This window comes from Lissotriton helveticus, chromosome 3_1 (genome assembly GCF_964261635.1).
Source record: "Lissotriton helveticus chromosome 3_1, aLisHel1.1, whole genome shotgun sequence".
Classification (NCBI taxonomy): domain Eukaryota; kingdom Metazoa; phylum Chordata; class Amphibia; order Caudata; family Salamandridae; genus Lissotriton; species Lissotriton helveticus.
Genome location: NC_136061.1, coordinates 1,026,818,462 through 1,026,844,449, shown reverse-complemented (window position 1 = coordinate 1,026,844,449; position 25,988 = coordinate 1,026,818,462). Strand labels below are relative to the sequence as shown.

The window sequence follows — 25,988 nt, the reverse complement described above, 5'->3', positions numbered from 1 at the left end:
AGATCAGGGCTTGATCCATCACCGTTCTTTAGCTCACTCTGCCACCCCAGTTCAGACATGGCCATATGCAAATCAGTCTGTCCCTGGCCCAGTGCATCATGGGAACAGGGCAGACCAAACTACCAAGCCAATTCTTCACTGGAAAGGAAACAAGCTTCCGGGGACCGGTTTCTGGCATTACAGCCGTTTTCGGCCCGGCTTGCTTGAATCCTGATGGTGCAATGAGCAAGGGACTCATGTCTGAGCATACCCTTCCACACTCATGGTGGCCAAAATAATTTCAAAAAGGGGGTGGTGATGGACAGAGTATCTGAGTTAATCAGAACACTCCTACCCAGTCAACAGATCAGGGCTTGATCCATCACCATTTTTTAGCTCACTGCACCATCCCAGTTCAGAACCTGGCTATATGCAAATTAGTCTGTCCCTGGCCCAGTGCATCATGGGAATAGGGCAGACCAAACTACCAAGCCAATTCTTCACTGGAAAGGAAACAAGCTTCCGGGGACCGGTTTCTGGCATTACAGCCATCTTCGGCCCGGCTTGCTTGAATCCTGATGGTGCAATGAGCAAGGGACTCATGTCTGAGCATACCCTTCCACACTCATGGTGGCCAAAATAATTTCAAAAAGGGGGTGGTGATGGACAGAGTATCTGAGTTAATCAGAACACTCCTACCCAGTCAACAGATCAGGGCTTGATCCATCACCATTTTTTAGCTCACTGCACCATCCCAGTTCAGAACCTGGCTATATGCAAATTAGTCTGTCCCTGGCCCAGTGCATCATGGGAACAGGGCAGACCAAACTACCAAGCCAATTCTTCATTGGAAAGGAAACAAGCTTCCAGTGATGGATCAAGCCCTGATCTTTTGACTGGGTAGGAGTGTTCTGCTTAATTCAGATACTGTGTCCATCACCACCCCCTTTTGAATCGTTTTGGCCACCACAAGTGTGGAAGGGTATGCTCAGATGTGAGTCCCTTGCTCACTGCACCATCAGGATTCAAGCAAGCCGGGCCGAAGACGGCTGTAATGCCAGAACCGGTCCCCGGAAGCTTGTTTCCTTTCCAGTAAAGAATTGGCTTGGTAGTTTGGTCTGCCCTGTTGCCATGATGCACTGGGCCAGGGTCAGACTAATTTGCATGTAGCCAGGTTCTGAACTGGGATGGTGCAGTGAGCTAAAAAACGGTGATGGATCAAGCCCTGATCTTTTGACTGGGTAGGAGTGTTCTGCTTAATTCAGATACTCTGTCCATCACCACCCCCTTTTGAATCGTTTTGGCCACCACAAGTGTGGAAGGGTATGCTCAGATGTGAGTCCCTTGCTCACCGCACCATCAGGATTCAAGCAAGCCGGGCCGAAGACGGCTGTAATGCCAGAAACCGGTCCCCGGAAGCTTGTTTCCTTTCCAGTAAAGAATTGGCTTGGTAGTTTGGTCTGCCCTGTTCCCATGATGCACTGGGCCAGGGTCAGACTAATTAGCATGTAGCCAGGTTCTGAACTGGGATGGTGCAGTGAGCTAAAAAACGGTGATGGATCAAGCCCTGATCTTTTGACTGGGTAGGAGTGTTGTGCTTAATTCAGATACTCTGTCCATCACCACCCCCTTTTGAATCGTTTTGGCCACCACAAGTGTGGAAGGGTATGCTCAGATGTGAGTCCCTTGCTCACTGCACCATCAGGATTCAAGCAAGCCGGGCCGAAGACGGCTGTAATGCCAGAAACCGGTCCCTGGAAGCTTGTTTCCTTTCCAGTAAAGAATTGGCTTGGTAGTTTGGTCTGCCCTGTTCCCATGATGCACTGGGCCAGGGTCAGACTAATTTGCATGTAGCCAGGTTCTGAACTGGGATGGTGCAGTGAGCTAAAAAACGGTGATGGATCAAGCCCTGATCTTTTGACTGGGTAGGAGTGTTCTGCTTAATTCAGATACTCTGTCCATCACCACCCCCTTTTGAATCGTTTTGGCCACCACAAGTGTGGAAGGGTATGCTCAGATGTGAGTCCCTTGCTCACTGCACCATTAGGATTCAAGCAAGCCGGGCCGAAGACGGCTGTAATGCCAGAAACCGGTCCCCGGAAGCTTGTTTCCTTTCCAGTAAAGAATTGGCTTGGTAGTTTGGTCTGCCCTGTTCCCATGATGCACTGGGCCAGGGTCAGACTAATTTGCATGTAGGCAGGTTCTGAACTGGGATGGTGCAGTGAGCTAAAAAACGGTGATGGATCAAGCCCTGATCTTTTGACTGGGTAGGAGTGTTCTGCTTAATTCAGATACTCTGTCCATCACCACCCCCTTTTGAATCGTTTTGGCCACCACAAGTGTGGAAGGGTATGCTCAGATGTGAGTCCCTTGCTCACTGCACCATCAGGATTCAAGCAAGCCGGGCCGAAGACGGCTGTAATGCCAGAAACCGGTCCCCGGAAGCTTGTTTCCTTTCCAGTAAAGAATTGGCTTGGTAGTTTGGTCTGCCCTGTTCCCATGATGCACTGGGCCAGGGTCAGACTAATTTGCATGTAGCCAGGTTCTGAACTGGGATGGTGCAGTGAGCTAAAAAACGGTGATGGATCAAGCCCTGATCTTTTGACTGGGTAGGAGTGTTCTGCTTAATTCAGATACTCTGTCCATCACCACCCCCTTTTGAATCGTTTTGGCCACCACAAGTGTGGAAGGGTATGCTCAGATGTGAGTCCCTTGCTCACTGCACCATCAGGATTCAAGCAAGCCGGGCCGAAGACGGCTGTAATGCCAGAAACCGGTCCCCGGAAGCTTGTTTCCTTTCCAGTAAAGAATTGGCTTGGTAGTTTGGTCTGCCCTGTTCCCATGATGCACTGGGCCAGGGTCAGACTAATTTGCATGTAGCCAGGTTCTGAACTGGGATGGTGCAGTGAGCTAAAAAACGGTGATGGATCAAGCCCTGATCTTTTGACTGGGTAGGAGTGTTCTGCTTAATTCAGATACTCTGTCCATCACCACCCCCTTTTGAATCGTTTTGGCCACCACAAGTGTGGAAGGGTATGCTCAGATGTGAGTCCCTTGCTCACTGCACCATCAGGATTCAAGCAAGCCGGGCCGAAGACGGCTGTAATGCCAGAAACCGGTCCCCGGAAGCTTGTTTCCTTTCCAGTAAAGAATTGGCTTGGTAGTTTGGTCTGCCTGTTCCCATGATGCACTGGGCCAGGGTCAGACTAATTTGCATGTAGCCAGGTTCTGAACTGTTATGGTGCAGTGAGCTAAAAAACGGTGATGGATCAAGCCCTGATCTTTTGACTGGGTAGGAGTGTTCTGCTTAATTCAGATACTCTGTCCATCACCACCCCCTTTTGAATCGTTTTGGCCACCACAAGTGTGGAAGGGTATGCTCAGATGTGAGTCCCTTGCTCACTGCACCATCAGGATTCAAGCAAGCCGGGCCGAAGACGGCTGTAATGCCAGAAACCGGTCCCTGGAAGCTTGTTTCCTTTCCAGTAAAGAATTGGCTTGGTAGTTTGGTCTGCCCTGTTCCCATGATGCACTGGGCCAGGGTCAGACTAATTTGCATGTAGCCAGGTTCTGAACTGGGATGGTGCAGTGAGCTAAAAAACGGTGATGGATCAAGCCCTGATCTTTTGACTGGGTAGGAGTGTTCTGCTTAATTCAGATACTCTGTCCATCACCACCCCCTTTTGAATCGTTTTGGCCACCACAAGTGTGGAAGGGTATGCTCAGATGTGAGTCCCTTGCTCACTGCACCATTAGGATTCAAGCAAGCCGGGCCGAAGACGGCTGTAATGCCAGAAACCGGTCCCCGGAAGCTTGTTTCCTTTCCAGTAAAGAATTGGCTTGGTAGTTTGGTCTGCCCTGTTCCCATGATGCACTGGGCCAGGGTCAGACTAATTTGCATGTAGGCAGGTTCTGAACTGGGATGGTGCAGTGAGCTAAAAAACGGTGATGGATCAAGCCCTGATCTTTTGACTGGGTAGGAGTGTTCTGCTTAATTCAGATACTCTGTCCATCACCACCCCCTTTTGAATCGTTTTGGCCACCACAAGTGTGGAAGGGTATGCTCAGATGTGAGTCCCTTGCTCACTGCACCATCAGGATTCAAGCAAGCCGGGCCGAAGACGGCTGTAATGCCAGAAACCGGTCCCCGGAAGCTTGTTTCCTTTCCAGTAAAGAATTGGCTTGGTAGTTTGGTCTGCCCTGTTCCCATGATGCACTGGGCCAGGGTCAGACTAATTTGCATGTAGCCAGGTTCTGAACTGGGATGGTGCAGTGAGCTAAAAAACGGTGATGGATCAAGCCCTGATCTTTTGACTGGGTAGGAGTGTTCTGCTTAATTCAGATACTCTGTCCATCACCACCCCCTTTTGAATCGTTTTGGCCACCACAAGTGTGGAAGGGTATGCTCAGATGTGAGTCCCTTGCTCACTGCACCATCAGGATTCAAGCAAGCCGGGCCGAAGACGGCTGTAATGCCAGAAACCGGTCCCCGGAAGCTTGTTTCCTTTCCAGTAAAGAATTGGCTTGGTAGTTTGGTCTGCCCTGTTCCCATGATGCACTGGGCCAGGGTCAGACTAATTTGCATGTAGCCAGGTTCTGAACTGGGATGGTGCAGTGAGCTAAAAAACGGTGATGGATCAAGCCCTGATCTTTTGACTGGGTAGGAGTGTTCTGCTTAATTCAGATACTCTGTCCATCACCACCCCCTTTTGAATCGTTTTGGCCACCACAAGTGTGGAAGGGTATACTCAGATGTGAGTCCCTTGCTCACTGCACCATCAGGATTCAAGCAAGCCGGGCCGAAGACGGCTGTAATGCCAGAAACCGGTCCCCGGAAGCTTGTTTCCTTTCCAGTAAAGAATTGGCTTGGTAGTTTGGTCTGCCCTGTTCCCATGATGCACTGGGCCAGGGTCAGACTAATTTGCATGTAGCCAGGTTCTGAACTGGGATGGTGCAGTGAGCTAAAAAACGGTGATGGATCAAGCCCTGATCTTTTGACTGGGTAGGAGTGTTCTGCTTAATTCAGATACTCTGTCCATCACCACCCCCTTTTGAATCGTTTTGGCCACCACAAGTGTGGAAGGGTATGCTCAGATGTGAGTCCCTTGCTCACTGCACCATCAGGATTCAAGCAAGCCGGGCCGAAGACGGCTGTAATGCCAGAAACCGGTCCCCGGAAGCTTGTTTCCTTTCCAGTAAAGAATTGGCTTGGTAGTTTGGTCTGCCCTGTTCCCATGATGCACTGGGCCAGGGTCAGACTAATTTGCATGTAGCCAGGTTCTGAACTGGGATGGTGCAGTGAGCTAAAAAACTGTGATGGATCAAGCCCTGATCTTTTGACTGGGTAGGAGTGTTCTGCTTAATTCAGATACTCTGTCCATCACCACCCCCTTTTGAATCGTTTTGGCCACCACAAGTGTGGAAGGGTATGCTCAGATGTGAGTCCCTTGCTCACTGCACCATCAGGATTCAAGCAAGCCGGGCCGAAGACGGCTGTAATGCCAGAAACCGGTCCCCGGAAGCTTGTTTCCTTTCCAGTAAAGAATTGGCTTGGTAGTTTGGTCTGCCCTGTTCCCATGATGCACTGGGCCAGGGTCAGACTAATTTCCATGTAGCCAGGTTCTGAACTGGGATGGTGCAGTGAGCTAAAAAACGGTGATGGATCAAGCCCTGATCTTTTGACTGGGTAGGAGTGTTCTGCCTAATTCAGATACTCTGTCCATCACCACCCCCTTTTGAATCGTTTTGGCCACCACAAGTGTGGAAGGGTATACTCAGATGTGAGTCCCTTGCTCACTGCACCATCAGGATTCAAGCAAGCCGGGCCGAAGACGGCTGTAATGCCAGAAACCGGTCCCCGGAAGCTTGTTTCCTTTCCAGTAAAGAATTGGCTTGGTAGTTTGGTCTGCCCTGTTCCCATGATGCACTGGGCCAGGGTCAGACTAATTTGCATGTAGCCAGGTTCTGAACTGGGATGGTGCAGTGAGCTAAAAAACGGTGATGGATCAAGCCCTGATCTTTTGACTGGGTAGGAGTGTTCTGCTTAATTCAGATACTCTGTCCATCACCACCCCCTTTTGAATCGTTTTGGCCACCACAAGTGTGGAAGGGTATGCTCAGATGTGAGTCCCTTGCTCACTGCACCATCAGGATTCAAGCAAGCCGGGCCGAAGACGGCTGTAATGCCAGAAACCGGTCCCCGGAAGCTTGTTTCCTTTCCAGTAAAGAATTGGCTTGGTAGTTTGGTCTGCCCTGTTCCCATGATGCACTGGGCCAGGGTCAGACTAATTTGCATGTAGCCAGGTTCTGAACTGGGATGGTGCAGTGAGCTAAAAAACTGTGATGGATCAAGCCCTGATCTTTTGACTGGGTAGGAGTGTTCTGCTTAATTCAGATACTCTGTCCATCACCACCCCCTTTTGAATCGTTTTGGCCACCACAAGTGTGGAAGGGTATGCTCAGATGTGAGTCCCTTGCTCACTGCACCATCAGGATTCAAGCAAGCCGGGCCGAAGACGGCTGTAATGCCAGAAACCGGTCCCCGGAAGCTTGTTTCCTTTCCAGTAAAGAATTGGCTTGGTAGTTTGGTCTGCCCTGTTCCCATGATGCACTGGGCCAGGGTCAGACTAATTTCCATGTAGCCAGGTTCTGAACTGGGATGGTGCAGTGAGCTAAAAAACGGTGATGGATCAAGCCCTGATCTTTTGACTGGGTAGGAGTGTTCTGCTTAATTCAGATACTCTGTCCATCACCACCCCCTTTTGAATCGACTTTGTTAAGTGGCACTTTTCTAAAGGTAGTGCATTGCATTGTCAAACTTGTATGTATCCCTCCAGATTTTATATTTACAAATGCTTGTACTTTGTTCTATCAATAATAACATAAATAATGTCATAACAGCCTTTACATTCCGTACAAACACAATAGTGCATTGTTACTCAGCGATAATAACCTAATATATTTATTTGGAGCAAGAGTAGATAGAGTGTAGCACACTTCACGGTGAACCTTTGGCCTTGGAAAAAATGGTAGAGGAAGAATTGTAGAATTCTTGAGTGAATGAATGACTAGGTTTGTCAGGCTCAGCTCTGAAAACGTTATCAGCTCACGGTAATTTCTGACTTCAAGGGAATGCATTACTATGTAAAATTTGGAAAAAGCATCCTTGTTAAGATGAAGGAATTGATTGCTTTAGCGTGTGAGTTCACAGGAATACTGTAACCAAAATAATTTACACTTGTGGCAATTGTGTTGTTAGCGGGCTTTAACTGAAGTGAAAAAGAAGTAACTGAAGCTGACCTGCAGAGTGATATCACATTAAGTTGCCAAATCGATAAATCTATTGGGACGTTTTGTGGTCTGCCGCAGGTTGTCATGATTCACAGATACTTACTATCCTGTACTTCGTGGCCACTCCAGGATTCCACAATGGCAACTTGCTCTATGTTTACATATGCTGCATTCTGTCACAACTACTGCCCCTATTTTCAATTTCAATCACTGTATAATGCTCTTGCCATGCAATGCCATTTCTATTTAACTTCTTTTTGTTTCAATTTTCTGTATATAAAACTGAAAAATAAAGTTTGGAAAAAAAAGTTGCCTAATAGATTCTTACCTCATGGAATCGAATGATATTTATAACCCAAGCACAGAGACCTGCAGCTGCTGAAGACTTTGTACGTACAAATTCTGGGTGAAACTCGGGATCTCTCAAATAATTTTCTTTTACAGCTTTAACTGTGGCTTCTGGGATATGCTCTTTATCAAAATTTACAAGATTTTGTAAAAAATCATCAACCTAAAAGAAAATAAGTTAATCAGTAACCGTTTCTTCTCAGCAAACATGACTTGCTATAATAAACCTTAATGTTAACATCTAGCAGTGCTAGTTCATGGGAAGGAGGATTTTTTGAAGAAGGCATCAAATAATTCTGTTTAGTGACCCAATCCATAAAGTGCTACTTTGCACTCAACTGTATAATGGGTAATTTCAACTGGATTCAGAAAACGCAGAAAATACGTAATTTGCAACAATAGTTGGAGAGACAAACCAACAAAAAGATCTAAGAAAAGCCTGAATGAAAGATAGAAGACACAATAAGGGATAAACATTTAGTGGTAGATTTACAAGCCCCTTGTGCCTCTTTGCGCTGCCATTGCGTCACTTTTTGAGCCCTGTTTACAACGTGACGCATCTAGGGAGATGCGTCACATTGTAAAGCCCTGCATCACATTATACCTGCATCAGTTATAATGCATGCAGGGGGGCGTTCCTACACAGGAAAGCCTGGTAAAAGTGACGCAGTGAAATCTACAAGATTTAACTGCGTCACTTTAAGAACGCCACTGCGTCAAAACCTTACGCCTGCTTGAAGCAGGTGTAAGGAGTGGCGCAGTGTAGTGGGAATAGGCCACAAAATGCATTGCTGGAGTTGCGTCATGCTTGCAACACGACTCCAGCAATGCATGACTTTTGCCTCAACAGATGCATCAGAATTTCTGATGCATCTGTCAAGCCTTCCGCCATGGTGCACCGTATTGTAAATAAGGCGCATCAATGGTGGCGCAAGCATTTGTTAGGGTGCCGCAAGGAAAGTGACGCATCTCTATAGATGCATCACTTTCTTGTAAATGTGCCCCTTACTGGCAAAACGTCTACATTTTGGAACAAGAGAAAATAAAATTCCAGAAGCCAACACTCTTGAATACATTTAAACATGCAAGGGTAGTCCATCCTAAAACAGTAGTCTATAATACCTAGACAATGTAAAAAAAATGGTTCCCTCCAGATTTTAACTCCTTAGCATCAGCCAATAGCTGAATCATATCTACCTGCAATAGCTAGCTTTGACCGATTGTAGGGATAGCAATATTTGCTCTAGACGCAGGCACATTTTTAAGAACCGTGTGGTTGTGTTTATGGGCTGTTTTCAGTTAAGCCTGTGCACATTAGATGGACTGAATGTGCGCTGCAGTGTTAAAAAAGTAGATTTGTGATGGCATGTGAATGAGAAATGAGGAGGTGCTAGCAGTTATGGAGTCTCAGGCCTGTGTGCTTGTGCATGAACGTTGGTTGAGAAAGGGGTGGTGGTTTGATTGAGTGTATATTGGTATGGTATTAGGAAGGAATAACATTCATTGCAATACTGTAACTCATGCTGGCATTGGGGCTTCTTTAATCAAACCCATGCCTGAGGTCGGTCATAGCTAAAGCTCTTTTGTAGGTAAAATAGCTGCATAACAAATGCATTGTTTATAAAAACCCTAAAAGGACTGAATGAAAAGTAATGCTTTATCAGGCAAATATGCTATTCATGTCTCCCAGAAATGGCAAAGGAAAAAATCCAATAATAAGGAGGGGCTAGAATGTACTAGGAGTAGGAGTGTGACTTTTTTTATACAGCACACACCATTAAATAAATAGTGACTTGGTCATGCTCTATAAACTGAGCACACATTGTTGCATGGTAAGAAATGGAAAAGCAGCTGCCACTTTTGCCTTGTTCGATAAGTATGGGGGTGGAGGGATCAACAGTGACTGGAAAGATTAACATGAAGCTCTGTGTGAGATATTTAAGAGGGCATACAAATCACACTGAAATTTGGATGCATGGTGTGCTGTCAGAATCGTCAGGAAGTAGAAGACCTCTGACTCCAAGCAATAGAAGAAAACACTTTGATTAAAATTTGCCTCTGAGGTTTAGGCATGTGACCAAATTACCTTGCAACCTGAGTTTGCTATCATAGAGAGTATATGCAAAACTGACAGGTTAATGCTACCATAGTAAGGAATATAGTTAAAAAACATCAAGAATATGTGTCAAGAACAGGCATTGAAGTACTAGGCAATGTTTAGGAACTTTGAGGGCAGCCGAATAATGTGCCGATGCCAAGATTATGTGGGGCATGGCTGGAAAAGGAATGAAAACACCCTTGTGTAAGTAGATTAGCATATGATTCATTGGGGTTTCAGTAGATGAATGTGAGTGATACCTAAAGCCAAAGTTGGAAAGCCCCAGATGGTGGGTTGAAGGTGGACTTAGCAGAAATGGTACACGTTAGAAGAAAATCTCCTACAACCAGCCAGTTAAGATGACAGGTGATGAGAACAAAGGTTGCACAAGTTACTTACCTTTGGCAACTCCTTATCTGGAAGAAACGTAAGCCAGACGCAAATTCCTTACCTTTGAATTTCTCAGGCATCAGATTGGATCTGGAAGATTTTTCTTTGAGCAATACCCACATGTGCTGCTAGGTTTCGTCGGTCGGCTCCACGTGATGTTGTTGGCACCTTATAACATCCATGTCACCTATATAGGCACCCCTCGGTGTTCTGATGTCAGTTACTTTTCACAACTTTCCACACCAGAAACACGGAGCCATGAAGTGCACTGACATTGGTGTGTGTCTGAACAACTAGGGCCTGAAAGGGATCAGCCCTGACCCTAGAAACTTGTCCCAGCGCGGGGAGGATGGGTGGGTTGGTAAAGAATCTGCGGCTAGATCATGTCTCTAACAGATAAGACGTTACCAAAGCTAAGAAACATGTCCACTTGATAGAGACATCTAGCCGCAGATTTTTTACCTTTAAATCGATACTCAAGCAAGACCATCCACGGAGGAGGGATTGCCAACAAGTTTAGACCAGAAAGTCCTGCAGGACAGAGCAGCCAATAGCTTGGTAAATGTGAGCAGGGATGCCCATGTTGCTGCCTGACAAATATTGAAACTGGAACTCCATGTTTCAACTCATTGGTAGCAGTCTTAGCTCTGGTTGAATGAGCCCATAAGCCTTCAGGAGGATGATTTTTGGTCAGAGTGTAGTAAATTTTGATACAGAGGACGACCCATCACAAGATAGTCCTTGTCTGCATTACAGGACCTTTGTTCGTACCAACGTACCCCACAAAGAGTTGGTCATTCACCTGGAAATTTTTAGTGCGGTCAAGGTGGAACGACAATGCTCTTTTTGGCTCCTCTTCTTTAGAGCGATATGGAAGAGCATAGAAAGTGGGCAAGGTAACAGATTGCCCCTGATGGAATGGTGTTACCACTATTGGGAGAAAGAGACCATAGTGCGAAGCACCAATTCGTCAGGGAATTTTGTCAGGTAAGGAGGTCTAGATGACAAAGCCTGCAGTTTGCTCACCCTCCTGGTAGAGCTGATTGACAGGGAAACGGCTGTTTTGATGATAAGCAGCCAGAGGGGGCAATTGTGCAGAGGTTTGAATGGAGCACTCATCAGGAAGGTAAGAACCAATTAAAAGTTCCACTGAGGCATAATGAAAGAGGAATACAGAAGCATATGTACAAGGTCCTTAAGGAATCTATTTACAAAATGCGATCTAAATAATGAGGGTTGGTCTGGCAGCCTCAGGAAGTCAGACAGGGCCGAAAGGTACCCTTTGAGAGTACCCAGTGCAGAGCCTGCTGGGCAAGGGTAAAACAAAAATCCAAAACTTGAGAACGGGTAGCAGAAAGAGGACCAATAGACCTTTCTGTACAGTATTTTAATTTTACAAATTTGTTCCAGGGCAGGCATACACAGTCTTGGTTGCAAACTTCGAGAAGAAAGTTGGATGCTATCACCTGCCGCCGCTCAGTTTCCACACAAGAAGGCATAGAGTTGACAAGTTCGGGTGGAGGGCACGCCCCTGCTGCTGTGACAGAAGATCCTTCCGAAAGGGCAGCCTGATCGTAGGATCGATGCTCAATTGGAGAAGCTCGGGATACCATACTCTCCTTGCCCAGTCTGGAGTCAAAAGGATGACTTATGCCTGGTCGCTCCTGATCTTCTTGAGCATTCTGGACAGGAGTGGTAAGGGTGGAAAAGTGTATAGGAGACCTGAGCTCCACTCAAGACGAAAAGCATCTTAGAGTGGGAACGGCCTTGGAAATTGAAGTGCTCAAAACTGCTGACATTGCGCATTCTCAACGAAGGCAAACAGATCTAACCAAGACTCTCCCTACTGTTGAAAGAGACCTTGCACCACCTCCAGATGGAGAAGTCAATTATGATCCGCTAGGCATCGACGGCTGAGTTTGTCCGCCCTGACGTTCAGAGAACCTGCCAGATTTTGAACCACCAGGGATATGCCCTGCTGTTCCAGCCATGTCCTGAGACGCGGGCCTCTTGACAAAGGTCCCATGACCACACGCCACCTTGTTTATTGCAGTACCATATGAGGGTGGTGTTTTCTGTGAACACTTGAACCAGCTTTCACTTAATTAAAGGAAGAAAGGCTTTCAATGCCAAACGAATCACTCGGAGCTCCAGCAAGTTGATGTGGAGTCTAGATTCCACCTGAGACCAGAGACCTCAGATCTCAATCTCTCCCAGAAGGCCGCCCCATCCCAGGATTGACGCACCTGTCACTAATGTGTGATCGGGTTGGGTATGGGAGAGGGGTCTGCCTCTGACCCAATTGCTGTTGGTCAGCCACCACTGCAGGTCCCCAGCAGTATTCTCAAAGATCTGGACCACGTTGGAGAGATTCCTCTGATGGTGCACCCACTGGAACTTCAAGTCCCACTGCAGAGCCCGCATATGCTATCTGGCATGTGTCACTAGCAGGTTGCAGAAGGCCATGAGGCCCAGCCGCTTCAGAGTAATTCTCACCGTGATCCAGGATAGACGCTGAAACATCAGTATCATAGTCTGAAAAATCTGGAGTCCCTGCTCGGGGGATAGGCCCAAAACTGCACTGTATCCAGAACAGCTCCAATGAAAGGAAGTCAGCTGTGACTTTGGCATGTTGATAGTGGACCCCAGAGAATGCAGGAGGTTTGCCGTAGTCTGGATGTGGGAGACAACAGCCTTTGGGGCGAATCTGCCTTCAACAGCCAGTCGAGAGATAGGGTAAGACTGGCACCCATGATCTGCACAGATGAGATGTGACCACTGCCATCACCTTGGTGATTACCCGAAGGAGCACTAGTAAGGCCAAAGGAGAGCACAGTGAACTGAAAATGCTGATAGCGTACCATAAATTGCAGGTAGCGCTGATAAGCAGACAGGACACAAATGTGAAAATAGGTGTACTGCAAGTCCAACGCTCCCTTCCAGTCTCCTGGGTTCAGGGCAGACAAGACCTGAGCCAGAGTGAGCATCTTGAACTTTTCTTTTTTGAGGAAGTGATTGAGGGCTCACAGATATAGAATAGGGTGAAGATTCTTGTCCTTTTTCAGGACCAGAAAGTAGCGGAAATAATAACCAAGCCTGCTTCTGGCGCCCTTTCCATGACTCCCTTGGCCAAGAGAGCCATGACTTCCTCCTGAAGCTAAGTCAGATGATCCTCCATCAGCTGCTTGTAAGCTGGACGTATGGAGGGAGAAGTAGATTTGAAAGGGAGGGAGTAGCCCCTTGAGACTATCTGGAGAACCCACCTGTCTGACGTGATGTTTTGCCAGCAATGGAGGCAATGGTGGATCCTGCCACCAACTGGCCACCCATGAGACCCAAGGTCCAGACTAGGAGGGTTTGGAGGCTGAGAGGGCACGAGGGGAGGTAGACCTGGCCACACGACCCATGCATCACTTTTTTGCTCCTCGCATCTTGTCCTCAAAATCGACGGAACCACAAACCAAGGTACTGTTTCAGGGGGCTAATGTTGGTCCCTGTATCCAACCCATGCTCCATCGCAGTAGGCCTGAACTTTTGGATTCGGATTTGACCCAGTCTAGAACAACCACAACGCCCGGGTTGGCACTTTAGGCTTTTAAGCACTGTATTTCACAATCGTCTTTAAAAATTCATAACTCTGGTTCTACATATTGGATTTTTGTCATTTTGGTCGTGTTCAATAAATTCACCTCTATTCTTCTATCCATATGTGGTATATTTTTGTGTTGCGTCTTCACTGTTTTGTTGTTTTAAGCGTTGGACAAATACTTTACACATTGTATCTTAAGTTAAGCCTGACTGATCTGTGCCAAGCTACCATAGGGTGAGCACCGGTTAATTTAGGACGTGTATCTGACTTAACCTGACTGGAATGTGGTTTCTGCTTGGACAGGTGCATATACCTCGGCCAACCAGAAAGAAACCCAATTTCTAATGTGGAGGAGTACCACTCCTGTCCTCTACCTGTTATCGAAACTCCATAAAAGTCTATCCGAATACCCTGGTAGACTTATAGTCTCATCAAGGGGAAGCTTATTGAAGTATATCTGAAAATGCATTGACTATTCTTTTCGACCTTCTTTCACTGCTCTCCCATCGTACATTTATGATAGCAGAAACTTCTTAAGAACTATTGAGGCATTAAGATGTTAGACCTGGCATCATTGGCATGAGTCTGCCTTCCATTTTTGACAGATTGCCTCCTCTGTTTTGATATGTGTTTGCTGGTTATATGTTTTGGGCACTGTGCCACTGCTATTCAGTGCCATAGTGCAAGTGCTCCCTATGTTAAATTGATGTACTAATTGGTGATTCCATGAATGGGTTATTTGATTTACTTGCCAGCCCCTAGTACAGTGCACCATGTGTGCCCAGGGCTTGTACAACAAATCCTGCGGGTGGGCTTGCAGCACTGGTTGTGCCACCCACAGAAGCAGCTTGTAAAGTGTGTCTCAGGCCTGCCATTGCAAGGCCTGTGTGCAGTCTAGTACTGCCATGTCGATTTGGCAAGTGCACCCACTTGCCAGACCCTAAAGCTTCCCTTTGCTTCATATTAGACACCGCTAGGGTAGGCCCAAGGGCAGGGTGCATTGTAAGTATAAGGTAGGACATGCTCTGGTGTGGGTAGCATGTCCTAATAGTGAATTACATCCATTTCGTTTTTCACTATTGAAGGCTACCTGTTCTCCATAGGCTAGAATGGGCAGTTAGATTATTACATTCTTATAATCCTAACCGACTCAGGGAACATGGTAGAAATTCGAATTTAATATGCCTGAACTCAGAATGATAAAATACATCTTTTAGTAAAGTTGGTTTTAACATTCTGTGTTTGCAAATACCACTTTTAGAAAGTAGGTATTTTCTTGCCTAACTGTCCAGGCTTGCCTCTGCTAGGTTGTGTATTCCTTGTCTTGGTTTGTGAGAGACAGGGCTGGGGGATTCCAGGAGACAGGCTGGGGCAGCCCAGTGGTGAATGGAGAGATCTGCATCTAGATGGGAGGGAGGAGTTGCACCGGGGACCTGAATAGGGCTGGGCCTTCCCTTTACAATGCTGGCTCCGTCTCCTGTGGCTTGTCTGTTGTCTCTGCCCTGCACTGTGAAAGGAGAGAAGGAATCTTGTCAACAAAGTGCTCCAGAGCTGTCCCTTCCCTCCCCTGTGCTGGCTCCACCTCCTGTGGAGCGGCTGATGTCTCTGCCCTGCACAGTGAAAGGAAGGAGAGTCATGTAAACAAAGTGCTCAGAAACTGGTTTGGACTAGGCAGAGGCCTCTCTGCCTTCAGAGAACAAAGGATTTTGGGGTATAAATATTGGGACCCTGATCCCAAGAAATTAGATCACTTCTGGAACAAGAAACCTTTTGCCAAAGAGAAGAACCAAGGAAGTTGCAGGAGTTTGACTGACCCTCTGCCAGTGTGCTGTTTGCTGGGTTGGACTGCAGTGGTTGCTTCATTGCCAAGGAAAGGAGAAGGAACTTTTTAAGGACTTTCATCATTTACAGAATATTCTCCAAGGGCTTGAACTGTGCTTGCCTCCTGCTGAAGTCTCAGGAACAAAAGACGTCATCTCCAGCTCCCCTCTGAATTTCCTTGCTGGGAATTCTCAACTCCAGACATTTGCGTGTTGCTGGGAGCTGGAAGCTCGACGCATCGAGAGGAAGCGTGTCGCTGCCGCAGCTGAAATCGTTGCATTGCCGGAGAAGCGAGCCTTTGTCACATCTCCCTGGAAGCATGTGTTCATCGAAGCTACCTGCTGTCGCATCACCGGAGAAGCGTGACGCCATCGAGAGAGTCGCCATCGCATCACCGGAGAAGCGTGTCCCAGGGTCTGTCGTGGCTCAAAAGTACAGAGTCGTCACAAGGCTGCCAGGGTGTCTACGCATCGTCATCGCATCGCCGCGTCATGGGTGCCATCTTCTCGCATCACAACCGGATCATCGCATCGCATCAAGGCGCCATCTTGCGCACCGCAACGGGCCTGCAGGCCGAGAATCTACGCATCACCTCTGCACCGGTAAGGATCACGACGCATCCCCTACTCTGCGCAAGCATTGAGGCATGATGCATCATCTCCCCTGGATCACGGAACCAACGCATCTACCCTTTTGCGAGCCTTTTGTTTACTTTGCGTTACGCATCCAGGTACTTTGTTGAGAACTTTGTCGCATCTATCATCAACTTGAACTAAGTAACTTTTATCATCTTTAAAGCAATCTTAAGTGTAGTTTTGTGGGGTTTTTTCGTTTGTGGTCTTGTGTTTAAGTCTATATAAAGAATACTTATTTTTATAAAACCTGTGTTGTGTCCATCTGTAGTGTTTTCACTGTATTACTGTTTATATTCACAAATGCTTAACACATTGCCTCTGAGATAAGCCTGTCTGCTCCTGCCAAGCTACCAAGGGGATGAGCAGGGGTTATTAAGGAGTGTAATCCCCTTATCCTGACTTAGAAGTAAGGGTCCCTATTTGTGCAAAGGTGAACACCATTGCCAACTAGAGACCCCCAGATCTAACAACCAGCATTCAGGTTCAGGTTTTAAAGTCTTTATTTCGATATCAAAATCATAAAAGACAATATTTAAAACACATTTCATTGTAATTACATTATTCCTTTAGAAAAACACTAACACCATTGTTTTAAAAAGTTATTAAACATACAGAAATACAAGACAAACCTGACCATAGCATATTAAAATTTATAAAACAGACGAAAAATACAGGAGACATACCTCGGACTATATACAATATTGCAAAATTAGTTAGGGTTGATGTAAATGATCCTTTACATAAGAATTAGGAGGCTCTATTAGGTTGTCTGCTTCTTGCCCTGATAACCCAAGCCCACCCTAAGAACTTGGCAACACTCACCACGAACTTCTCTGAGGTATTGGTTTTTAAAACCTGAATAGCCTCAGAGGACCTTCTACAAGGGAGATGCTGGAACAGGGGTTTTAGCCATTTTATACGGGGCACAGAATAGAGCGGGCAAGCAAACAGGAAATGACCCTCAGTTTCTTTGTAGCTTGTACAGCAACTACAAAATTCAGTTGTTCCGTTAGCCCATTTTATAGTAAAAGAGTTCAATGGCAATGATCCTACCCGAAACTGATGGTAAAGCTTCTTGTCCAGCTGTTTGGTGATAATATCCCAGTAGATCTCACAGGAGGGATCCAGCTTAAAAGTCAAGAACCTCCCCGTGAGACCCGCGGAGCTGGAGGCAGTAATTAATGATGAACGGGCCGAGGCCCAGTACAGTGCCTTGAATTCCTGTTTGGATGGGAAAACATTACTGCTCGGGGAAATCCACAGATGTTCTAAACCCATTTCACTCAAGATGGTTCTTACACTTTTTAGCCAGGGGATTCTCCCCGATCCCCCAATTGACCTAATTTCGGCCAGTTCCCTAGCAAAAGGGGTAAGGTCAGGGGATGTCCATATGCGCCTCCAAAAGGCCACCAATCTGAATCTAGCCATCTCATTGATAGGGTTACATCCCATATCCAAACACAAGGGTATAGAAGGTGAAGATTGGGGTAACCCAATCAAGCCCCTTAGGAACATACACTGGGTTCTGAATAGGCTGGAGAGATCAGTATAACCCCAGAGGTCAGCACCATATAAAATTGCGGTGTTGATCTTAGTGTCATAGATTTTTAACGCTGGGGAGACCCGTTTGGTGATTGATCTCCTTTGCTCACTCAGAAGGCAACCAGTGAGTCGAGCAAACTTAAACTGTTGAGCGTCAACCTGATCTTTCCAACCCAGGCGGCGGTCCAGGGTGACCCCCAAATACGTCATGGTCTCGACTTGTTCCAGATTAACTCCACTCAGACTTACGGAGCTCCGGACAAAATGCCTCCTGTTTAGGACCATAAACTTAGTTTTGCCAACGTTTACCTTAAGGTCATTAATGGCACAGAACTCCTCAAAGCGGTCCAGCGCCCGCTGGAGTCCGCTACGTGTTTTCGAGAGGAGCAGGGTGTCATCAGCAAAGATAAGCATTGGAAACTTCAACCCTGCCAACGAAGGGGCGTCTGTTGGGGTATCTGCAAAGAACTTGACCACTTGATCAATGAACAGCAGGAAGAGTGTTGGGGCCAGGACGCAGCCCTGGCGGACACCACGGGTCACGGGAAAAGATTTAGATACTTGTCCCTGGCCTCCCCATCTCACCCTAGCATAATTGTCCTCATGCATTTTGACTATCAGTTCAAGAAGTTCCCTTGGTAGGCCCAAGTCCCTCAAGACGCACCACAATTTAACCCTCGGCACAAGATCGAAAGCAGACTTCAGATCAATAAAAGCGGCAAAGAGGGTACCACCGCCGAGCAAAACCACCTTCCAGTAGATCAGACAAAATCTGAACACCTGATCAATGGTGCTCGTTCCAGATCTGAAGCCTGCTTGCATGGGAGAAAGGATGTCCTCTAGTTCAATCCAACCTTGCACCCTGCTTAGAACCATGCGTGCAATAATTTTTTGGAAGGAGTCGATAAGGCTAATCGGGCGATAATTGCCCGGATTAGACCTATCGCCTTTTTTGTGGATAGGGAGTATCTCCGCGCCCTTCCACGACCTAGGGATTTTTGCCCCATTAGCTACGGCATTGGGGATCCTTGTTATGAAGGGCACCCAAAGAGTGGGGTTGGCTTTAAACAGGTCTACAGGGATTAAGTCCATACCAGGTGCTTTTCCCCGCTGGGACAGACCAAGTGCTAACTCTACCTCGGTTTCTGTGAATATAAGTCTCTCTCCGCGAATGGGTGACAATAGTACCTCATTCAAAATAAAAATAGATTCGGATGTTTCCGCGCGGAATTGGGCCGAATAGTGGCTCACCCAGGCTTCTGGGGAGACATGGTTTGTGGGGGTACGTGAGTCGGAATCCCTACCCCATTTCACTAAATTCCAGAACTTAAGCTGGTTATTTGAGGTAGAGGCATCCACGAGATCGGACCAATACATATCCTCCCACTCACGTTTGGCTTCCCACTGGGCTTTCTTGTATTGCACCCTTGCTGCCTTAACTGCACAAATATTACGGGACTTAACCTCTTTAACAAGATGTTTGTGGGCCTCCCTGCACTTTTTGTTATACCATTTCTGGCGAGTTGCATTCTGTTTAGCAATACCCCTCTGACCTGGTAGGGAAAGAAGGAATTTGAGCTCGTGAAAACAGCGCTCATAGAGGTCGATAACAGTATTTGCAGATCCGCCCCCCTGCAAGTCCTCACGCATAATGTCACCTAACGAGTTAGAAACCACAATCTCAACACACTCCTGAAGGGTCTCATCCCCCGCTAGCCTAGACCATTTCAACCTTCTGCGGTCATTGGTCAAGAAAACGTCCCCTGTCCGGGTTGTCTCGGGTTCTTTTAATCTCTGCATCCCTGAAAACATTAATTTAAGTGAAAGGGGGTTATGGTCGCTTTCTGGGCGAGGTACAACTTCCATATCCACCAACTGCGGCCAAAATTCCAACTTCAGTAGGAAATAGTCAATCCTGCTTTTCCTCAAACCATTATCAAAGGTGTAGTTAGCACCCAGATCGGATTTTGACCGACCATTTATAGCCCTGAACCCCCAGGTAAGGCACAGAGCCATCCAATTCAACGCGGCCTCAGTAGCTTTAACAGTTTTGTTTGCCAATAGATCTGGGATGTTCCAGGCTGCGTCTTCTGCTGAGCCCCAGCTGTCACCGGCTACATATAACGGCTCAAAAGTGCAGTTAAAATCTCCTGCCAGGAGGACAAAATCTTCTCTAGCCTGTCCTGCGAGAAGGTGGTCCAATACGTCCAACACAGCAGGGCAACGGCCCCCTGGAAGCCCACGTGCGTATACATTAATAATATTCATGTCCCGGTGGCCCTCTTTGCTCAATTTAATTACCAGGAGGTCCGGATTGTTTACAGATATATCAGATGGATGATATCCAGATGACTGTTTCACCCAGATCAACAGACCCCCAGAAGCACGCCCTTTGGCACCCTTTATGGCTGGTTTGAAAACATTTACAAAACCTACTCTATGTACTGGATCAGATGCCCAGGTTTCCTGCAGCAGAATGATATCAAAACTGTCCACAAAGTCCAACCAATCTTCTGATTTCAAGCTGCCCCTAACCCCTGCAACATTCCAGGACAGTATATTTAGTGTAGCCAATGGGGGGACTACTGAAGAAATCAATCGTACTGGCACGGCGGGGAACAGTACTATACTTCCCCTTAACCCAGCTGTGTTGCATGAAACCACCCCTGGTGGACTCACCAAAGCTCTAGTTGGTATCACCTCCGATGAACCTGCCTCTTTGGCTCTGAACTCAATAGAGCCGAGTACAGGTTTCAGAACGGTTAGTGGGCCATCCAAGGGTGTATCAGCAACAACGTGAGTTGCATGTAAATTAATAAAGGGAGGCTTGGTTACATGTCTTGAAACATGGCCTGTTAGTTCAGAAGAGACGACATTTTCTACACAAACTTCTAAAGAGGTAGGGGCAGAAAACACAGTCAAACGGGTTGATTCAGGATAGTTAGCTGGCGTATTGTCCCTCCGAAGTCAATCAACCTCGTCGAGGCAACCAAATCTATTTGAGGTGGGAACCCATCCCACCAACCATTTTGACCTTGCCAACCTTCCCTTCGTCCACCCCATGTAGTATTGTGGACTGTAGACCAATTCCCTCCTGGGTTTATGTGTGGTCGTGGGGGGTAAAAGAAGGTGAGTGGCTTTACAGTAATACCAGAGTTATCGTCCCGTACTTTCCAAGAACATAGATGGTGGGCTGTCTTTGGATCTGCAAAGGAAATAACAATGCAGTCACCCGGGATAGACTTGAATGACGGGCCTACCCACGGAACCCTGCGAACCATTAAGATGTTACTTCTAAGATTGTTCGGTAGTTGTCTATTTACGTTAAGCCAATGAATAGCCTTGTTCTTTAACGAACAATGATCCTCTTGAGACCAAGGCTCCAAAGCAGGCACGCCTGCCAACACAACTACATAAGACCTGGCATCAGGTGGTAAATCAATATAGCCTCCTCGAAAATTAAGTCTATTACCATCTCTAGATCCATTAGAGTAGGTGCGTGGGTTTACGCGCTTACTTGTGTGCTGGGTTCTAGCCTGGTAACTCATTTTAATGGGTGCTTTGTTTTGTAGGGGGCCGGGGGTTGGGGCGATAGGGTGGGGGTTAGTGACCGATGGATTGCGGACCTTTGTGCGGGGTTTTGGTATGGGTTTAGGGTTGGGCGGGGGTAAGGCCGATGTAAGTTCCACTGGGGCATGTGGGATGCTCTCAACACCCAATAGGGTAGTTGCCTCCATCTGCTTTAAGCCAAGACTAGCTAGAGTTACAATTGTCTTGTCCATTTCTAAAAGATTATTCTCAATTCGTGAGAGTCGGAGTTCCAGGGGGGACAGAAGCCTTTTCAAAGTATCCCATACAATTTTAAGGAACTCTTCATCACCCCCCTGTAGCTTACCAGACTCACCTAGCACTTCCTCAGGGGCTCCTTCAACTAAGATCGGGAGTGAATCCCCCATTGTTGTGTCTGGGTCTGTGCTATCTATACTGGTGCCAGTGACCGCGCCAGTAGGGCACGCTTTAGCCAGCGGGGCACTAGTACCTGCTCTATTTAAGGCCAAGAGGCGGCGATTATTAAAGAAATGTGCCCTCGCAATTTTGGCCTTTTTACAAGCAAAAACTGATCTGGCAAGACGTTTTCTTATAAGTGCAGCATCCTTTTTGTTAACACTAGCTTGCTGCTTTGACGTATCTAATTGTTTGGAAATTCCTAGGTTTAAACATTGGGTTTTTAACATCAAAGTCTGCGGGGGCTTAGGAGATGTCGGCAATGAAATTGGTTGGGGGTCTGGTGAAGGGGTTGATGGTGGGGGATGAATAACTGCCTGTACTATCAAGGGCCGTGGACCAGACAGGCGTTCAGGGGTTTTAGCCGAGGCAATATTGCCTAAGGATGATTTTTTTGTAAATGCCATATCCTGGGATAGTCTTCGCGCTGCCTCGAGCTCGAGTGACACTCTGTGCTGCATTTTTGTGATTTCGTAGTCAATGGCTATATTAGTCTTGACAATGAAATCATCGAGTGTCCCGTTTGATTTTAGCCCACCCTTTGCAGTTTTACTACGGGTACCCAGTGAACACATGTTAAAATATATATGAGATAAAAGTAATTAAAACCAGTACATGTGCTCACAATTTGGTCCAGAGGGGTGGCCCAGTCCAGTCTCTCAAGTCCTCGAACGGCCTCAAACGGCCTGCTCTTTGCCCGGTCTTCGCCCCGCGCTGCGGGAGTGTGAGCCCTGGATATAGGTGGCGTCAGAGCGGTGGGCGTGCCAGCAGGGAGAATGGACCGGAAGATGACAAGAGGTCACGCAGGGACTCCTGGTCAATGGAGTCCCTGCTACGCTCGCAGCCCCGCTGGTACTCGCAGCCCTGACCACAGGTACTACCGCTACCTCCTCTGCCGCGGTCTGGTGGCAAGCGCCTCTCACTTGCAGGCGATGCGGCACCCGCGAAGCGGGTGCGGCGAGGTGCAGGACCAGGAACAAAGAGAACAAAAGGCAAGTGCTTAAAAGTGCTTCCGTGCTTCCAGTGCGTGCACAATCCCGACTGGAGCTGTGGAGAAGGGTTTTTGAGGATCCGCTGGTGAGCGGTGGGCGTGCCAGCAGGGAGAGCGGACCGGAAGATGACAAGAGGTCACGCAGGGACTCCTGGTCAATGGAGTCCCTGCTACGCTCGCAGCCCCGCTGGTACTCGCAGGCCTGACCGCAGGTACTACCGCTACCTCCTCTGCCGCGGTCTGGTGGCAAGCGCCTCTCACTTGCAGGCGCAGCGGCACCCGCGAAGCGGGTGCGGCGAGGTGCAGGACCAGGAACAAAGAGAACAAAAGGCAAGTGCTTCAAAGTGCTTCCGTGCTTCCAGTGCGTGCACAATCCCGACAGGAGCTGTGGATAAGGGTTTTTGAGGATCCGCTGGTGAGCGGTGGGCGTGCCAGCAGGGAGAGCGGACCGGAAGATGACAAGAGGTCACGCAGGGACTCCTGGTCAATGGAGTCCCTGCTACGCTCGCAGCCCCGCTGGTACTCGCAGCCCTGACCGCAGGTACTACCGCTACCTCCTCTGCCGCGGTCTGGTGGCAAGCGCCTCTCACTTGCAGGCGCTGCGGCACCCGCGAAGCGGGTGCGGCGAGGTGCAGGACCAGGAACAAAGAGAACAAAAGGCAAGTGCTTCAAAGTGCTTCCGTGCTTCCAGTGCGTGCACAATCCCGACAGGAGCTGTGGAGAAGGGTTTTTGAGGATCCGCTGGTGAGCGGTGGGCGTGCCAGCAGGGAGAGCGGACCGGAAGATGACAAGAGGTCACGCAGGGATTCCGGCTTCTTGGAGGCGTGTCTTTAGAGTGCGATGGCAGACCGTGTCGAAGGCGGCTGACAGGTCCAGGAGGATGAGGGCTGATGTTTCGCCATTGTCTAGTTGCCGCCTGAAGTCGTCTGTGGCGGCGATGAGGGCAGTCTCGGTGCTGTGGTTTTGTCTGAATCCGGACTGGGACGGGTCCAAGTTGTTGTTGTCTTAAAGGTGGTGGGCCAGTTGCATGTTGACGATTTTCTCGATGACCTTCGTTTGGATCAGAAGCAGGTATATGGGCCGGACGTTCTTGAGGTCCTTGGGGCCCGCCTTGGGCTTCTTGAGGAGGGCGTTGATTTCGGCGTGCTTCCAGTCTTCAAGGAAGGTTGCTGTATCGAAGGAGATGTTGATATCCTTCCATAGTTGGGATACGATGCCTGCATCTGCTTTGTTGAATACGTGGTGTGGGCACGGGTCTGACGGAGATCTTGAGTAGATGGAGTTCATGACCTTGGTTGTCTCGTTGTCGTCGTTGGACCATGAGGTCAGGCGGTTGATGCTGGTTGTTTTCGCAGGGTAGGTGGAGTTTGGCATAGTGGGGCAGTCGTGGTGTTGAAGCGGTCGTGGATGTCCGCGATCTTGCGGTGGAAGAAGATGGCTAGTGAGTTGCACAGTTCTTGTGAGGGCGGGATGTCGTTGACGCTGGGGTTGGAGAGTTCCTTTACGATGCTGAAGAGCTCTTTACTGTTGTGTGAGTTGTTATCTAGGCGGTCTTTGAAGGAGGATCTCTTGGCTAATCTGATGAGGTGGTTGTCTGCGGGTGGCGTCCTTGTGGGCTGCGTGGTAGTCCGGTGTGCGTTCGTGGAGTCATATCTTCACCAGTTTCTGGAATGCGCGTTTGGAGGTCTGGAGTTCATCGGTGAACCTGGTGGCTCTCTTGCTGGTGTGGCTGATGGAGGGTTTCTTGATCAGGGAGAGGGTGTTGGTGTAGTTGATGATCCACTATCTGAGGTTGCGGGCTGTGGTGTCTGGGCTGGTGGGGGTGGTGGGTGGGTTCTGGCCGAGGGTGGTGATCAACTAGTCTTCGGTGACTTTGCTCCAGCCGCAGCGGGGCAGCTGTTGCATGCAGTGGTGCGTGGTTGGTTTCTTGAAGGTGAAATGGATGCAGCGTTGGTCGGTCCAGTGGAGTTTGGTGGTGTGGTCGAAGGCGATGTGGGTGCCTGTGGAGAAGACGGGGTCCAGCGTGTGGCCGGCGGCGTGAATGGGTGCGGTGACGAGTTGTCTGAGGCCGAGGTTGGTGAGGTTGTCGATCAGGGTGGCGGAGTTGGCGTTGTTGTTGTAGTCCGTGGATGCGAGCGCGTGGGTGCTGGCGAGGTCAGCAGTGGAGTCGCTGAACTGAGCCCGGCGTCCTGGGGGTCTGTAGATGAGTGTTCCTCTGAGGGTGGTGTTGGGGTCGGTGTGGATCCGGAAGTTCAGGTGTTCGGTGCTGTTGAGGGTGTCGTCTGCATGGGTGGCAAACCTTGAGGGTGGACTTGTAGATGATGGCTATTCCTCCTCTGATTCCGTTGGCTCGATCACTGCGGGTGATCTTGTAGCCGTCCGGGATGGCTATGGAGATGTCGGGTGCCGAGGAGTCGTTCCACCAGGTCTCGGTCAGGAAGGCTACGTCTGGTGCGGAGGTGTCGAGCAGATCCCAGAGCTCGATGGCGTGTTTGCATGCTGAGCGGGTGTTGAGGAGTATGCAGCGAAGGTGGTTGGGTCCCGTCTTTGGAGGTTTGGTGGCTCTGTCGCAGATGAAGCTGCAGGTGTGGCAAGAGAAGGGTCCGTGGGTCCGTTTTGGGGCAGCCTGTGGTTTTAGCTGGCGTTGAGTGCGTGGAGGGTGCTGGCGTCGTAGCGGAGTCTGGTGTCGAGGCATTCGCGGGGGCCAGGGGTTCTGGTGCTGGGCAGAGTCCAGGCGCGGACGGGTACAGACGGGCTTGCCTTGGGCGCGCCGGAGCCGCCATTTGAGGAGGGGAGGGAGGGAGGAGCAGCAGGGAGGCAGGAGCAGGGCAGCAAATGGGCTTCGAGGGGTCGGGCCGCAGGGGAGCAGCGGCAGGGAACCCAAAGAGAAGAGGGGGTAGGGGAGGGAACAGGCTGAAGCGAGGGCAACGGTACTGTACAGAGGCACAAAAAATAAGTACAGGCACAAATAGAGGCACAAAGGTTAGATACAACTGCAGGGAGACAAGAACAGAATACTAGACCAGCGAGGCACGGCAGACAGCGGGGACGAAACTCACGGTGGAGTGGCAGCGGCAGCGAGGGAGGAGCTGACACACAGGTGGAGCTGTGCGGCAGCAGGGGAGCGACCCGGCCTGCAAGCAGAGTCAGGAGTCACTCCTGCTGTCGCGCAGCGGCTGCCATTTGAGGCGGGAGGGAGGGAGGAGCAGTTGGGAGGCGGAAGCGGGGCGGCGAATGGGCTTCGAGGGGACAGGGCGGCAGGGGTGCAGCGGCAGGGAACGGGCTGAGGGGAACCCGAGG

The 25,988-nt window shown here is 48.7% G+C and overlaps 1 protein-coding gene across 1 annotated transcript in view; it reads right to left on the bottom strand.

Annotated features, from left to right (window-relative positions):
* LOC144824202 (dynein axonemal heavy chain 11-like) overlaps positions 1 to 25,988 on the bottom strand; it is a 3,356,387-nt gene that overhangs the window by 732,643 nt on the left and 2,597,756 nt on the right. Inside the window, exon 71 of the mRNA XM_078683354.1 lies at positions 7,598 to 7,780. Coding sequence (XP_078539480.1) covers positions 7,598 to 7,780 — 183 coding nt within the window. The remainder of the gene's footprint in view (positions 1 to 7,597; positions 7,781 to 25,988) is intronic.